General features: G+C 45.6%; 1 protein-coding gene across 3 annotated transcripts in view; it reads left to right on the top strand.

Moving 5' to 3' along the window:
- Positions 1–15,448, top strand: part of MAP2K5 (mitogen-activated protein kinase kinase 5) — a 128,919-nt gene extending 113,471 nt beyond the window's left edge. For all 3 annotated transcript variants that reach the window (XM_032699902.1, XM_032699901.1, XM_032699903.1), the window contains one exon: positions 14,573–15,448. In XM_032699902.1, coding sequence (XP_032555793.1) covers positions 14,573–14,677 — 105 coding nt within the window. In that variant the 3' untranslated portion in view covers positions 14,678–15,448. The remainder of the gene's footprint in view (positions 1–14,572) is intronic.

Raw genomic sequence — 15,448 nt, 5'->3', positions numbered from 1 at the left:
TTTTCTGGCATCCCAGCCCTGGCTTGCAGAGAACTGTGTGTATTTAGCAGTGGAGATGTGGCAGCCTGGGTGAGGTTTAAACTCCAGGCTGGCATCCAGGGGCTGGGCTGGCTCAGGAGCTGGGATGTGACTTTATTTACGGTATTTTCCCGAAGCTTTCCATTCTAAGCTCTATTTAATGGAATCTATGCATAGTAAGTAATCAGGTCAGAGAGAAGCAACATCCCCTGTTTGAGATCAATCGCTGGCTAATACTTTATCTAGGCCACTTTATTATCTCATGCTGATTCCATTCCCATTCTCCTCCTCCTTTGTAGCGTGCACTTCAGCTGTGGTAAAAGTACGGATCACATACATATTAAAAACATATACCCATTCTATCTGTATGTAAATGTGGGAGGCACAGCTGGATATTGCAGGAGTTTGATTTACTAATAGTTATTATCTGTTCTAGCTGTTCAGAGGCAAAGAGAGTTGCAGAAAACAAGCTAGCGCAGAAATTGCCTTTATGATATCACTACCCTGCTTTGGTAATTGTTTAAAATCTCTTCTTTAGCTGGAAGCTTGGCCTTTTCCTTGGCAGATTGGACATGATTTTCAGAATTGGGGAAGTCTCTTGGTGAGGTTGTTGGGTTTTTTTGTTGTTGTCAGTGCAGCATTGAACTCTATTGTGCTGGATCTGGCTATTTAAAAGACAAGAAATTGTATTTGAAGTACCAAAAGTCAGGCATGTGGCACTTATTCCATTCTGCTTTCCCAGTCTTTAGGATGCTGCTTGGATTTCTCCAGGAAAGACTGGGCTGAGAAAGGCAAAGCTGTAGGTGCAGTCACCTCCTGTACTTGATTACTTTTGCACAGATCTAATAATTTTTATTCAGGTCTCCGAATTTTAAACACAACTATGAGCTTTTCTCCTTTTTTTTAAATTTAAATTACTGGTGCTTTTTATGTCGGTGTTGTGTTCATTTAGAAGGTTGTGTTATAAATTGTACATCATCTGTGTCAAAACCTGCTGGAAAACCTTTTTTAAGTATTATTATTTTAATGCCTAATGCAATTTTGATATTTCCCATTCCTGTGCATCCAGAAATCCCTCTCTCCATTCCAGGAATGGCTTTAGACCAGGCACCCTGATCTTATTAGCTGTAATGGGAGCTTTTTCACATAAATAGTTTGTGTGTTTAAATGTGTTAAGATATGTGTCAAGATGTTACAGGTTCTCAAAAATGGGTTCTGTCTCCCTGTTCCTCCATCTCAAACAAGTGCAGGAAATTTAAAAAGTAGCTGTATTTTAAGTTGCTATATTTTAAGTAGGTATATTTTGATTAGTTGTGTTCTAGAGGGTCTGGGCAGTAGCACTTCTCACCAGGTAGGGACCATAAAATGGTCCATGTTTGGACCTGTGATGGATGGCTCTGTTTGCAAACATTTAAGGCTCTCCTCTGTCACAATGATCCCAGTTACTCACTCCATGACAAGGAGAAATTCTGACAGACACCAAACACATGTCAGATGTGAAGGAAAGGGCTCTCTCCTGATTTCCCAAGGCAAAAAGTACAGAGCCAAGTTTTAGCTGTTGTAAATATAGAATCATTTAGGTTGGAAAAGGCTTTTGAGATCATAGAGTTCAACCATTAAATGTATATGATAAATATTAAACTGTGTCTTTGGTCTATCAGTTCAGACACACAGTGGACAAGGAGTTCTGGATCAAATCCTGGATTCTTTGGAGGCAGTATCAAAATTTATATTGACTTCACTGATGCAAGGATTTCACACCAGGGCTCAGGATGCTCCTGTCACTGTGTGTTCATTATTTTCCTTGCTCAAGGGAACTTAAGAGGAAAATATATGAATTCTTTCAGGTGGCAGCATTGCTCGAGCTGTTCCCCACTGAGCTGAAATTGGGAAAGGTGTGTCAGGGATCTTTCCCCCTTTATCTTTCAAAAAAAAAAAAAAGGGGTTAAAAAGCCATCTCTATCCTTAGGGGTATGAGTTCTTTGTCACTTGAGAAATCAGCTCTTGAAATGGAGAGATACATCCTATCAGTGTCACTTAATCCAGCAATTACAGAAGACTAAGATGGTGACAAGGTTAAGTGGGAAGTGGTGGGGTTTGAAGGTGTTGTCTCCATTCCCTGCCTTCTGCACACCCCTTGCTCGTGGGATCACCGAATTTTTACAGCAAACATGAACAGCTGACTTTCTAACGTGCCCTAAAGCTGCACGGTGTTCTGGCACTTCCCAGTGAAATGTGGAAAGGAATAACTTGGGTTGGCTGGAAGAAGTGTCGAAAATCTGAGGAAATTGGACAAAAACAAACTGGCAACAGCTTAGAGTGATGCAGTTAATATTTTTGGTTGCTCGAGTCTCCTGGGCTTTGCAGTTTAATTTGAGCAAATGTTTCATTTGGCACTTCTGGTGGTTCCGTAGTTCTCCAGGCACAGGGACAAATATTTACATCTCACTCATTTTGGTAGCAGAATTGCAAATCTTTCAATTACTGTGTGTTGAGAAGTTGTGCCTTTGCCTTGTTGATGTTTTTATGTCAGCTGTCTTCCCTACGTATTTCTTTAAAAATATATATAGAAATAAATCCGTTAACAGTTCCAAAGTAAGAGCCATATCTTTAATTCCCAGCATATTGTCCTTTCTATTCACTCCAAATTCGTCAAAGAATTTGCTCTAAGAGGCAACTGTTGAAATCTAGGTAGGATTTGTATAATGAAATTGGTATTTTAAATGTATTCAGACCCTCTGCATAGATTAAAAAGGCTGGTGCTTGTGCAGTACCAGCTACTTGTGAGTCTCTAGTCCGATTAGCACCTCAGGACACTCCTGCAGTATTAAATAAGAGTAATAATTGCCTATGAATAAGCAGAGTATAAAGCAGAAGATAGAGATATGGCTTCTTAGTGACCTGTGTGCATTATGCCTCAAATCCCTTAATCAGATTTGTGCCGCTTGATTCCTCCATCCGCAGAAATTCAGCTGGAGGATCAGGGCCTAAAGTAGTAAAAAATCAATTAATACGACTTTCTAATTTGTGCGGTTGACAAAAAGAAAACCCCGCATATAAATAGGGGACATTTTTCTCCTTGAGAGGGCCGCGCTGGAAGATTTTTTTAATTGGATTTTCATTGTGATTGACAGCGTTTGATTATGACAGTAACTTTATTTGGCCGGACTGTTGGAGCCCCCTCGTTCAGGGTGGTTTTTTTTTTTTTTTGCTTCCCATCAAAGCTCCTTTTTCTCCCTGGAATTCCCTCCGGAGCCTCGGTGCCTGTGAAAGAGGCTTTTAGCACCTTTGTTGCCGCCATCCCTGGTGACGATTGGGCCCAGCTGGTCGCGGGGTCGGAAAATGCGCCTCTCACAAAGAGCTCGGCATCTCCCTCCTCTCAATAATTTTAAGAGCCCCAGAAACCTGTTGAGGATTAGAAGTAGCTTTAGATGTGAAATGAGTGTTAAGTATTAGTAATCGGGAGATTAGGGCCCCGGGGACAACGGGAGATAAACAACCGCAATTAAGGCAAATCTGCCAGAGTAAACAAAATTGAGCAGAAACAGATGCCCTCGCCATTTTGGGGGATTGATTGGAGGGCACCGAGGAATCGATTTTTGTCTTGTTTACACTTCCAAACCCCTGTGATAAACTGGGAGGCTAAATATTTCATAGCGCCTGATTTTAGTTAATTTTTCTCGGCGCCTCACGGTGACCAGGCCCGGGCTTGCTCAGCCTTCACAGGGAGCAGCTAATTGCCTATGAAGGGCCCCTGTGTTTAAATGGGCTTGACAGGAATTTAAATTTTGTTTCAATCAACCTCTCTGCGCTCACAGCCTGCTCCAGTTTCTAATTTTTAAATTAAACACGATTATTTTTTTTCCCCCCCTCTATTTTTTTTTTTTTTTCCCCGAAGCCGCGGCCTCCCCTCCGGAGCCAGCTGCTCGCGCTCCCACCCCGGGAACGCGCGGGTTTATCCAGCCCCTAATTCCAAAACACAGCGAGTGGCAGCCATGGAAAAGTTCATTGTCCCATAAATGTGCATCTGCCTGCTCGTATTTAATGGGAAAGGCTGGGGTAAACACTCTGCTGGTGTAAATCCGGACTAGAGAGAGACGGGTTTCCACCACTGTGTTAAAATACAGCTCCGAGAATGGAAATGGTGTTCATGGCCTTGGTCATTTTTTCAGTGACCTTGGGAGAGATTCAAAGGAATTTTTTTTTTTTTTCCCCAAGCCAACTAGTGGTGATATATTTTGCCTTCTTTGTGTTTTCAGCGCGTTCATTCCGATGTCTGGTCGTACCTGAGCTTCCTTCACTCCTCACATGAGGAGACTTGGCAACACTTGATCATTTAATACTTTATTTAGTCCTTTTACCAAACCTGGCAAACACAGGGATGGTGTTTTGCACAGGGATGGTGCCACAGAATGCAGGATGATTGTACAGGTACTTTTAGAAACAACTTGTTCATTTGCAGAAACTTCATCACAAAACCACTAACGAAGTATGGGCTGTTTCATTCTCCCTTTTTTGCTTCCAGCCACGTAATTTTCTGGGGTTTTTTGCTTTTGTTAATTGTTGTTATGTGTGTGTGTGTGTGTGTGTGTATGCACACAGCATTTTCTACTCCAAGCTTTGAGTGAAAAACATTTAGGAGATTGTTTCAGTTTACTTCAGCTTAGTAATTTGCTTTGTAATTATTTTTTCCTGTTAGGAGAAACCAGTGTCTGAAAACTTGGAGAAAACAACTGTTTTCTTGCCCAGTCCAGGGGAACATTTAGTCCCTATTTGAAGGAAATACTGTACCAGCTTTTAATTTTTGCTATATCAGCTTTTAATTCCTGATAAGCTCTGGTGTGGATGACACTATTCCTGTGCCCTCATGAGCTGAGGACACTTCTGCAGGTGCATGTCCAGCAGCATTAGAGTTCAGGTCAGGTGTGCCTTTCTGCTGTGAATCCCCTGCTCTCTCAGAGCCCCCACACTTTCATTCTCATCACAGACAGGTCTTGAAGCTCATGAATTGAATGGATTTCAAATGAAACCACACCAGAAGATGTGCTCCAGGCACACACCTAATGACATCCAGCTACTAATGGGCGCTGGGCCCACAGACCAGACCAGGGCTGGTCCAAAGTGAAACCTCTTCCATCCCTGAAACATTGCACCAACCATTTCCCTCAGCAGATCTGCTCCCGCTGTCGACAGCTTGCTAATGTTGACATACTCCATCAGCCTTGGGCCACTCTCCCGATTCCTCTTCTCCAGCTCTTCTTAACCTCAGCAGCACTTGCAGAAGTAAAGCTCCAATTATATTTCAGTTGCTTTATTTTTTTTTTAAGAGTCATAAGAGAAAGAAGTACCTTTGCTGGGAGTTGGCTGGTTTTCCTTCGCTGAGCACCACGAGGAGTGCCAAGGACGGTGATCGATTTAACAACAAGTATCAAAAGCAAAACTGCTGTGGAAAGAATGATCTGCAGATGGGCAAATAGACTCCTCTGTGCCACAGCCAAACCCAGAAGTCTGTAGGAAATTTAAGACTGGTGTAACAGGAAGGGAATAAATAGCAGACCCATCCATGGATGCACCTGTGGGGTCCTGCAGTAAGAGGGGGTTTGAAGTCAGGTCCGTGCTGTGGAGTGGAGCTGCTCTGATTCCTGCTGATCTGAGCTGGAAAATTCCCTCTTGGCTCTTTGGTGATGAGTTGCCAGCTGGACACACCAGTCAAGCGCACATGGGATCTCTTAGGTCAGTTTTTGGGGCCACCAGCCATCCAAAACTTCAGAAGAAGGTTGGAAAAAAGGACTTGAATCAGAAAGATTTGTATTGCTGTTTAAAAATATGAGTTCATGGAGACAGCTGCTCTTCAGTTTAAGGGGTTGAAGTTTAAGTTAAGCTGTTCTTCCTCTTGGTCCATCCATTAGTCTTGAGGACTCTTGTCATTTGAAGACAAATTCTGTGAGTTGCAGGAGAGTTTTGGTGCCTCAACAAAACTAAACCAGCTGAAAATCCCTTGCAATTAACTTCATCATATAAGAAGGAAAAGTGTTTCGGTAAAAGTTAATCTATAAATAGATAAATAATAAGGAAAAAAAACCCTGCAAAAAGAATCCTTCTCAAAAAAAAAAAAAACCAACCAGGAAGTATAACTCCCAGGCTTCAGTGCTTGGTTGTGTTATCCATTTATCTTTGCTTGATATGTTTTGTGTCATCTTTTCACTATCTTGCATATCATCAGAGGGATAAAATCATTACTGTGCTAATCTAGGTAGCCATAGTTCTAAGGCTGACCTAGGCTAATCTGCCTTTGCAATTTCAAGAACTATGTTTGACTCCTCTGAAAGTAACCTTAAATTGTAGTCTTGTAAGAATTCCAGAGCTGTATCCTTCACTCCTTCTCCTAATGAGGTTATGACCAAATGCTCATTATAATTGCTTTAGACTCCTTTTAATTTTCGAGCTTATTAATCATAAGAAGAGTTATTTAAAATTGCATAAATTAATCTTAGATTAAAAGCCCATCAAAGCCTCGAAACAATTAAGAATAAGTAGGATTTCCCTGGGGCAGCAAGTTTTATTTTAATAGTGTAGTCAGGTGGATATCAGAACATTGAAGTATGGTAGTGATTAATGTATGCAAAATTTAAATGAGAGTTTTTAAATGGCAAATCTAAATCACATATTGACCTAACTGTAGGCTTTAACTGCATTGTCTGTCATATATTTAAACTGTTTAGTAATCAACAGTTTAATTACAGTGTGTGTTAGGGAGGCCAACAAACAAAACTCCCCACGTCCCGACATTGCACGTGGAGGTGTTCAGCAGGCTGGGCTCTGCTCTTGGCTGTGAGGAGTGAGGAGAGAGCAGGAACTCCAAGGAGACTGGTGATACTTAATTTTCCTCATGGATGTGTTCTTGTTGCTGCATCATCTCCAGAAAACACCAGCTGGACATGGCCAGGTTGGAGAGGGCTCGGTCTAGTGGAAGGTGTCCCTTCCCCTGGAACTGGATGAGCTTTAAGGTTCCTTCCAACTCAGACCATTCCAAGGTTCTATGATGCAATTTTCTGGCCCTCTTTGCCACCTTCACTATTCTCTGGACACATCAGTCCTCTCTGCTCCCCGAGCTGGCAGGAGCTGCAGGTGATGTCCTTGTGAGGGGGGGAAATTCTGTGGAAACGTTAAATTCTGGGTGCTTTTTCATCTGACCCTGGGTGTCCCTGTGCCCTCAGCCCTCCTGTGCCACCCAGAGCTTTGCAGCTCCCACAGACCTGTCAGAGCACCACTGGAAAAGCTTCAGGGTGACCTGATTGTAGCCTTGCAGTGCCTGCAGGGAGCCTGCAAGAAAGATGGAGAGACACTATTTACAAGGACCTGGAGTGACAGGATGAGGGGGAATGGCTTCAAACTGTCAGAGGGTAGGTTTAGATCAGATATTAGGAAGGAATTCTTCCCTGTGAGGGTGGTGAGTCCCTGGCACAGGGTGCCCAGAGAAGCTGTGGCTGCCCCATCCCTGGAAGTGTCCAAGGCCAGGCTGGATGAACTTGGAGCAACCTGGGATAGTGGAAGGTGTCCCTGCCCATGGCAGGGGTAGAATGAGATGAACTTTAAGGTCCCTTCCACCCAGGCCGTTCCATGATTCTGTGATTCCGTGCTTTTGGTCCCTGCTGGGGGGGGTTTCACTCCAGCAGCAGGCTGAGAACAGGCCCTGGGGATGCTGAGTCCTCCCCATGCACAGTGAGAGGCAGTCCTTGCCCTCAATAGTCGCTGTTCTGAGGACAGGAACCAGGAGACAGAACTGGGCCAGTAAACACTCAGTCCCAGATCAAACACAGCCCTGCAAGTACCTAGAAAAGCAGCTATTTTAGGGTTAAACCTGCAATGCCATCGCTGCAGGTGCCACAAGGAAGAGACAAGGAGGCTCCAGCTGACCTTGCTGCAGCTTTGGGACACAGGGGACACGCTTTCTAGACACACTGAGCCTCCCAGGCCCTGCTGTTTCAAGCACTTCAGGTGCTCACACTTTTCTTTACAGGGTAAAAGAAGCCATCCTAAAATTGCAAAGGGAAAACAGGAGCTGGAGCAGCCAGATCACACTTAGATAGTGTCTTGCAGGGTCCTTTCACCCCCGAGTGTGTTCTGTGTCTCCGTGGATTAATGGGTGTTCACCCTTCAGATTTTTTTGCCCCACTCAAGGCTTAGGAGCTGCCTGGAGCATCCCCTGAGGGTGCTCTGACGCCTTCTGTGCCTGTGCATTAACAATGTTTTGGGAGTATTGGCCTGAGGATTCCTCGCTGCTATTCCTGGCTGTGGGAGCCGAAGTCGGCCGTGTGGAGAGCGAGCTCAGATAATTAGAACAGCATTTAGTGTGGCTTGTCCTTGGAGGCAGGAGCTCTAGATGTGAAATCCTCCTCCTCTTCTGGAGGCTGGGGTAGAGTGATGAAATCCTACACGTGCTGAGGTCACTGGAGAGGGACACAGGGTCAGTTCAGGGTTGTTTGGGTTACTCAGCACTTCCCAAGTATCCTGGGAAGTGATCTGGAGCTGTTTCAGCTCCAGAGCTGAGGTTGGTGTTCGTCCTGTTGGAGATTTGACTTGTCTTCATTGTTAAACATGTGAATGGACAAGAATTTCCCCCCAAGTAAGTGCCCTCAGTAATTACAAGAGCAATAAACAGCATGGACACCTCAGTAGCAGTGGGAGATGCTGTTGGACAGCCAAGGTGGAATTTTTTGGGATTGTAGGACTTGTGCTCCTTCTGCCAGCTCGAGGTGAGCTGCCAGCCAGGCCTTCCTGATGTCACATTTACGGTGTGGCTTTCCTTTGAACAGAGCACCTGCAGTGGGGGCAGGCAGGGAACATCCCACCTGATCAGGAGCATGAGGAATGTCGTGGTTTGGTCATGTTTCCTGCTGAGTTAGTGCTGACAGGACTGGAGTTCTGAGGGGGAGTGACCAGGTGGAAATGGGTGCAGAGGCAAACAGGGGTCCCACGGGTCCAACGGGGCTGTACAGGGCTGGGTCAGAGGATGTTCCTCCTACTGCGAGGGAGGCCTTACCAGTGTCACTGGGGATTAGGGAATGGGAGCAGGTTTCCAGTTTTCATTGTTTTCCAAATAGGTTCCATGTTTATGCAGGAAAAGCTCAGTGTTGCTGCACCACAGAGACATTCAGTGCAGCGAAGCAGCCACGATCCATTTCTAATATCACCAAATAAACTGCTGCATTTTCCTCAGCCCCCCCCCTTTTAAAAAATGGCATCGGAATTGCATGTTAAGCAGCCAGTGAGCTTCCCTTAGAGCAGCCTGTAGCCAGCAGTAATATTTATTTTCTCTATTTGTTTTAAGCCTGTGAAGACTGTGGTTTCCTCCACACTGTCCTGATGGAGCCCTGACCAGCGAGCGTGCAATGCCCCCAGCCCTAATGTGCCATTAATGATAGGTTAATGTACAGTATAATGTTTTTTGGACTATGGGTTCATTACACTTCTGAGTGCAAGGTCCTTCTGCAGAGCGCCCAAGGTCCCATTGCATTATATCATGCAATAAAAATACCCTTTTCATATCACAGGCTAATAAACTGTATTTGAAATGCTGTCTGAGGGCACTACCGTTGTCTTGATAGGCTGGGGCTGCAACAGTTGGGATCTTCCTGTTGGGGTTTTTGTCAGGCTGGATTCAAATTTTTAAAGGGAATACATGATTTGTCTGTGCTGCTTTGTGATAAATGGAGCTGCTCAGGCTGGAGGGGTTCCTCTAAAAGAAAATGTTAGAAGGGTGGCACCAGTGCAACCAATGCAGTGCTGCTTCTTTCCCAACGTTCCTTGCATAAGGGTGAGGTATTTTCTTGTTATTTCTGATTTTCTGCTCTCCCCAGTCAACCTCTCACTGCCCCAGGGAAAAAAATACCAAGGAGATGGTGTTGTGGGTTAGGTCTGGATGCACTGTCAGAAAAAAAGAGCAATATCACTGATCACCGTTTGGGATTCAGGTTCCTGTCCATTCCTCATCCCTCTCACATTCTGGGCCCCAGGAAGCACCACCCTGTCATTTTTGCAGATTTACAAGGAAATTGGTGGCTGCCTGGCATTTCATACCCTTTGTCACCATTCCAGGTTGGTATCTGCCTGTTTTGTGGACCTTTAAACCAGCCTTCCCAACAAAACCTCACTTCTTTTGTGCCTGGAAAGTTCTCTGAAATCCCAGGAGTGTTGCTTAAGGGATGTTATTTATGCTCTGCCTGTCCTTTGGCAACATTCAGGAGCCTCAGTGTTGGTCTAAACGTCCTTGGTGCTCTCCAAGCACACACATTTTATGGCCAGTGGCAGAGCAACCTGTTTATGAGAGAGATTCTCCTGGATTCTTCCCTGGATTTGTGTATGAGAGGCAGTTTAGGCTGTTACATGTGCATTAGACTGAAGAGCTGAAAGGATTCAGGTAGCTCAGATTTGGACCTTGTATTAGGACTGTGTCCCAGGGGGAATTCCATCTCCCTGGTACAATTCATCCATCTGGACAATTCATCCATCCTGGGCCCTTGGTGCTGGGAAATGCCCATGGATCTGCAGTCCTGCCAAGGCTGCCATGGAAAGTCTGTTGCTATAAACCCTGGGTGGGTTTTTAACAGAAACAAAGATTTCTCAGGGCAGTGGAGAAGGCCATGGGAGCAAATAGCTGAATTTTAAGGGTGGGTAAAATTATGGAACTTTTACCCTTGAATAATGGCAATTTAATTGACTGGGCTAAATGATTGATGGTTGGTGAGCAATGAGTTTGAATTCCCAGGGCTGTGTGTTCAGGGGGGCACTGCCCTTTTAATTTCATGTCAGATATTTAAATCATTTACATCACCCTGGGAGAGGAGCTCCCCTTTAAAGAGTTAACCTGTCTGGGGGGACACTGCAACTTGAGCCACATACCCTTTATCAAGAGAACCAGATGAGACAAGTTCATTTAAAAAGCCTGGTTTGTCATTGTTTATCTAATTTTCGGGGTTGACACACAAAATTAGGCTGGCTGACACTCACTCCAGGGCTATCCCTGGCCCTGTCCTGCCTGACCTTTCCAGCTCCAAGCTGATGTGCTGCAGGAATCTCAGTGCATCCCAAAGCCCAGGGTGAGGCAAACCAGTACCTGCCCAGTAAGGGAAACCACTTCAGATAGGTCCAGACTGAGACCTGTTTGTGGAGACTGAGCTTTTCAGTCTCGTGGCAGGTGGAATAAATTTCCTTTTGTTGCCTCTTTTAGTAGCATTTTCAGAATGAAAACTCCCAAGAAAAATTACAACGGTTGAAAATTGAGATCTAATATAATTTGTGTCTCCTGGTTCTGATGTTCTGGGTCACCCCACACTGAATTGCTGGGGGTTTGTGGTCTGCTCACAGAATCACTGAGCAGTAACTTGGATTTTTAGTGGATGTGGGATCAGTGGTGGATTGAAGTGCTCCTCCATAACTCTTAAAGATGGCATTACAGACCAGCAAGGTGTGAACACACGCTGGAAACACTGACAAAATCAGGAAGAAATTAAATGAGCCAAAATTTCAAATCAGCTAAATAAGTGAGTTAAAAATTGCCAGAAGAGTAATTAACAATTAACTCTTTCATTTACAAAACAAAACAACCCCCAAACTTTAGCTCAAAAATGAGAAATTTTTGTATCATATTTGGCAGCACATTTGTCATTTTTCTGTGGCAGCTCTGGCTGCATTCCTCCTTTAGTGGTTTTGATTTTTGTCTGGTTTTTCCCCCTTAATCTTCCATCCTTCCCTGTCTAATCTTCCTGCCCCTTCTCTCGTCTTTCCCTTCCAAAGATATCTCCAGTTTAAGGTTTCTGGGGGGGGGGGTGTGCTTGGAGGAAATCCTGAGTAACTTCCCTGAGACATTTTTGGGTGCTGAGCCAACTGCAAGTCCCTCTTACGTAGTCTGTGCTACATTTTCACTCCCAATGTTGCTGTGAACAGGCCAAGGACAGGGTTGGTGGACTCCTGCATTACCCACAGTTCCAAGTTGCTCTTTGATATCTATTTTATTGCAGTTGCAGGTTTTAGAAGCAGCAAAATAGGTTTGGAAGTAGATTTTGGCACAGGCCATCCATGAACCACTTGGGAGCTCCCTGTTTTTGGTACCTGACCTGGACATGCTGCTGGTTGTCCACCCAAGAGCTGCAAAGATGGGTCCTACTGACACTGAATTTGTAGCTTTGCTAGAAATCTCTGTTCTCCCATTCCCTATTTGAAAACAAACAAAATCTCAAAAAAAAACCAAACCCTCAAACAGGACAAAAAAAACAACCACCAGGTTCTGAAAAACCATCTCCTAGTAAAACCATCCCTTCAGGCTGAGAAAAAGCCTCCCTGGAGAGCAGCACAGTCCAAAAACAAGGGAAATCCCAAGAATGGTTTCAAGTTAAACTTCTTCCCGAGGAGAACAGTGTGTAAAACCCGGGGTTTCACTGGAATATCCTCCTAAAACAAAGCAAACAGGGTGACCAGCGTGGCCAGCTGATGTTTCCAGCCTGGCAGAGCTGCAGTTTCCCTGGGCACGTTGTGAGGAGCTGAAAGGCAGGGATATCCTGGGTGTGAGATGGCTTTGGCTGCGGGGGGTCCCTCCATCGTAAAGGAGATTCATGGGAGAAGGGACTGCCTTTAATAGCTGCCTTTAATTGCCCCAATGCATCTGCTCTTCCTTGTCTGTGCCTCCTGATTGTTTTTTCCTGGTTCTCTCCAGTGTCCTTGGCTGTTTTGTTTAAGAGGCAAAACAGCTCCTTCTAGACTGTCTTGCTTATAATAAGCATTTGCTTTATTCCTGCACCTTTTTCACCCAAAAATACCCCGAGCACTGGGCAAAAACGCACTTGTACTGGTTTTTTGCAGCAGCATTTATTCCCTTTTTAACCATGAGGCTGCTGGAAATTAAGCAGCTTTTGTGAAGGTCACACTGGAAAATATGTGACAGCTTGGGAATAAACACCAGGATTCCTGTCTCTGGGTTCCCTGTCGTGCCCTCTCCTGAATTGTTTTCTTAGGTAAGAGCCAAGTAAAATCACCAATATTTCACACTGAATTCCTGTAAAACAGTGAAACCCAAACATACTTGGGATATTTGGAGTAGGAGCAAAAAGAAAAGAGGATTCTGTCTTTCCTTAGTGCTGTTCCTGATGTTAGACATGCAAGTCCAAAGCTGAGGATTTTTAGTGGCCAGGTGTTGGGTGGAAAAAGACACTGGCCATATGCTCAGTGCCTGGAGCATCTGTGTACTTATATGCATCATTTTGGGATCATCCATCTTCTCCTGGGAGCACTGAGCTCTCTGCTGCCATCCTTGTGCTCCCAGATGGGATCTGGAACCCCTGGATCTGTCCTTCCTCCCTGGTGGAGCATGTCCCAGGCAGTGACCGGGAGTGAGCACACACGGATCTGCCCGGATGGGAAATTCCGGATGCTCTGACGGATTTCAAGTTGCTGTTCATAGTTAAGAGGGGCTGAAAGGAAGAAATTTGCTTCCAAAAAATTGAATATCGAGGGAAAACACCTCTTACTGTGGCAGTTCCAAAGAGCAAACTCGGGAGGGTCGATTGCAATGGCAGGAAGCAGCAGCTGCCCACAATTCCAAAGGCATGGAGAGAAAACGAAGGGCTTGGTGGGATGCACTGACAAATCTGGGAAAGCAGGTTCTCTGCACTGGCTTTGCTCTGGAAATGTGTGATCACACAAGAGCTGTGCTGTGGCCCCTGGTTTGCAGGAGCTGGGTGATCCTGTATCTCTGGATTTGGGAATCTCTGTGGTTGTTTTCTGTGGGATGTGCATGTAAGAAAGGGACCTTAAAGCCCATCCACTTCCAACCCTGCCCATGGCAGGGACACCTCCCACTAGCCCAGGTTGCTCCAAGCCCCGTCCAACCTGGCCTTGGACACTTCCAGAGATCCAGGGGCAGCCACAGCTTCTCTGGGCAACCTGTGCCAGGGCCTTCCCACCCTCACAACCAAGAATTCCTTCCAAAAATCCCATCTAACTCTGCCCTGTGGCAGTGGGAAGCCATTCCCTGTGTCCTGTCCCTCCATCCCTTGTCCCCAGTCCCTCTCCAGCTCTCCTGGAGCCCCTTTAGGCCCTGGAAGGTCAATACGCAGGAAAGGTGCACAGGGGGCTGTTACAGAGAGAAACTTTTAGGGATCACAGACCTTTACAAGTAGAAGAGCAGATTAATGTGTTTTTTTCCCAGGATATCATTTTCCCAAAACATCCTTTAGCAGTTGCACAGCCTGGAAGGCCATCCCAGAAAGGAGCTAAAGGCTCTAAACGCAATGAGCTAATGGAACAGAAAAATAACCCACCAGTATTTCCAAGGAGTGCTGGGCTGAGGCCTCCAGGAGGAGTCTGGGCTCCCCCAGCCCTCCCTCCTCCACAGGAACCTGCACGTGGATAACATGGATCCGAGGGAAGTTCACTGCTTTGAATCACCTGTTTATTGCATTTTTATGGCTGGCTGGAACCACAGGATGTTCCAATGTGGGGCTTTTTTTTCCAAAGGGTCGTGTTTCTCATGGCGGACTCTGCCTTTCCCACTTTGCAGGGCCACCCCTTCATCGTGCAGTACAACGATGGCAACGCCGAGGTCGTGTCCATGTGGGTGTGCAGGATGCTGGAGGAACGACGGGCCACCCAGGGCCCACAGTGAGCTGGGAGCATCCCAGGAAACCAGAGCTCATCCTGGACCAGGAGCACCATCCCCACGCTTCGGACTCGCCCTTCCTCTGGATCCTATTTCCCTAAAAATATTTTCTAGGAGCACCAACAAAGCCTTTCGGGGGGTTTGTTGCTGCCTTTCCCTCACCGCCACACTAAAGGAATTTTCTTCCCACCTTTCTTTTGCTGCTGAGCAATTTTTACAGATTATCTTCAGTTATACTGTCCACAGCCTTGAAGCAAGTATTTTATATCTCTATTTTTTGGTTATTGAATGTACTGGATATTTCCTGACTCCAGAGTATTTTTTAACTTGTTGCTCTTGTACAGATGACACGCCGAGTGTTTAGAGGAATCCTGAGGAGCTGGTGGCTGTCTCTGGGTGCAGAAAGCCACAAAAGACTGGGTTGAAATTTAAAACAAAAGCAAACAAACAGAAAAAGAGAAGTATCTGGGCTTGCCCAGGTGAGGGTTGCCCTTCCAGAGGGCATTCAGGTGGATCAGCACTAATAAATGACCGGGAATGCCTCTCCCTGCTCCAGGTCGGGTTTTCTGGGAGAGCCAAGCAGGAAAGAGAACACAAAACTGAGGAGCATCCATGGTCAGGCTCTGCAGGCTGGTCCCTCAGTCAGAAAGGTTTTGCTGAGGTGGAAAAGATGAGGGGAAAAGACAGTGCTCAGCTCTGGAGCCAGGCTGGGAGAGTTGGGGGGGTTCACCTGGAGAAGAGAAGGATCCAGGGAGACCTGAGAGCCCCTTGCAGGGC

This window comes from Chiroxiphia lanceolata, chromosome 12, assembly GCF_009829145.1.
Source record: "Chiroxiphia lanceolata isolate bChiLan1 chromosome 12, bChiLan1.pri, whole genome shotgun sequence".
NCBI lineage: Eukaryota > Metazoa > Chordata > Aves > Passeriformes > Pipridae > Chiroxiphia > Chiroxiphia lanceolata.
This window is presented reverse-complemented; position numbering and strand designations above follow the sequence as displayed.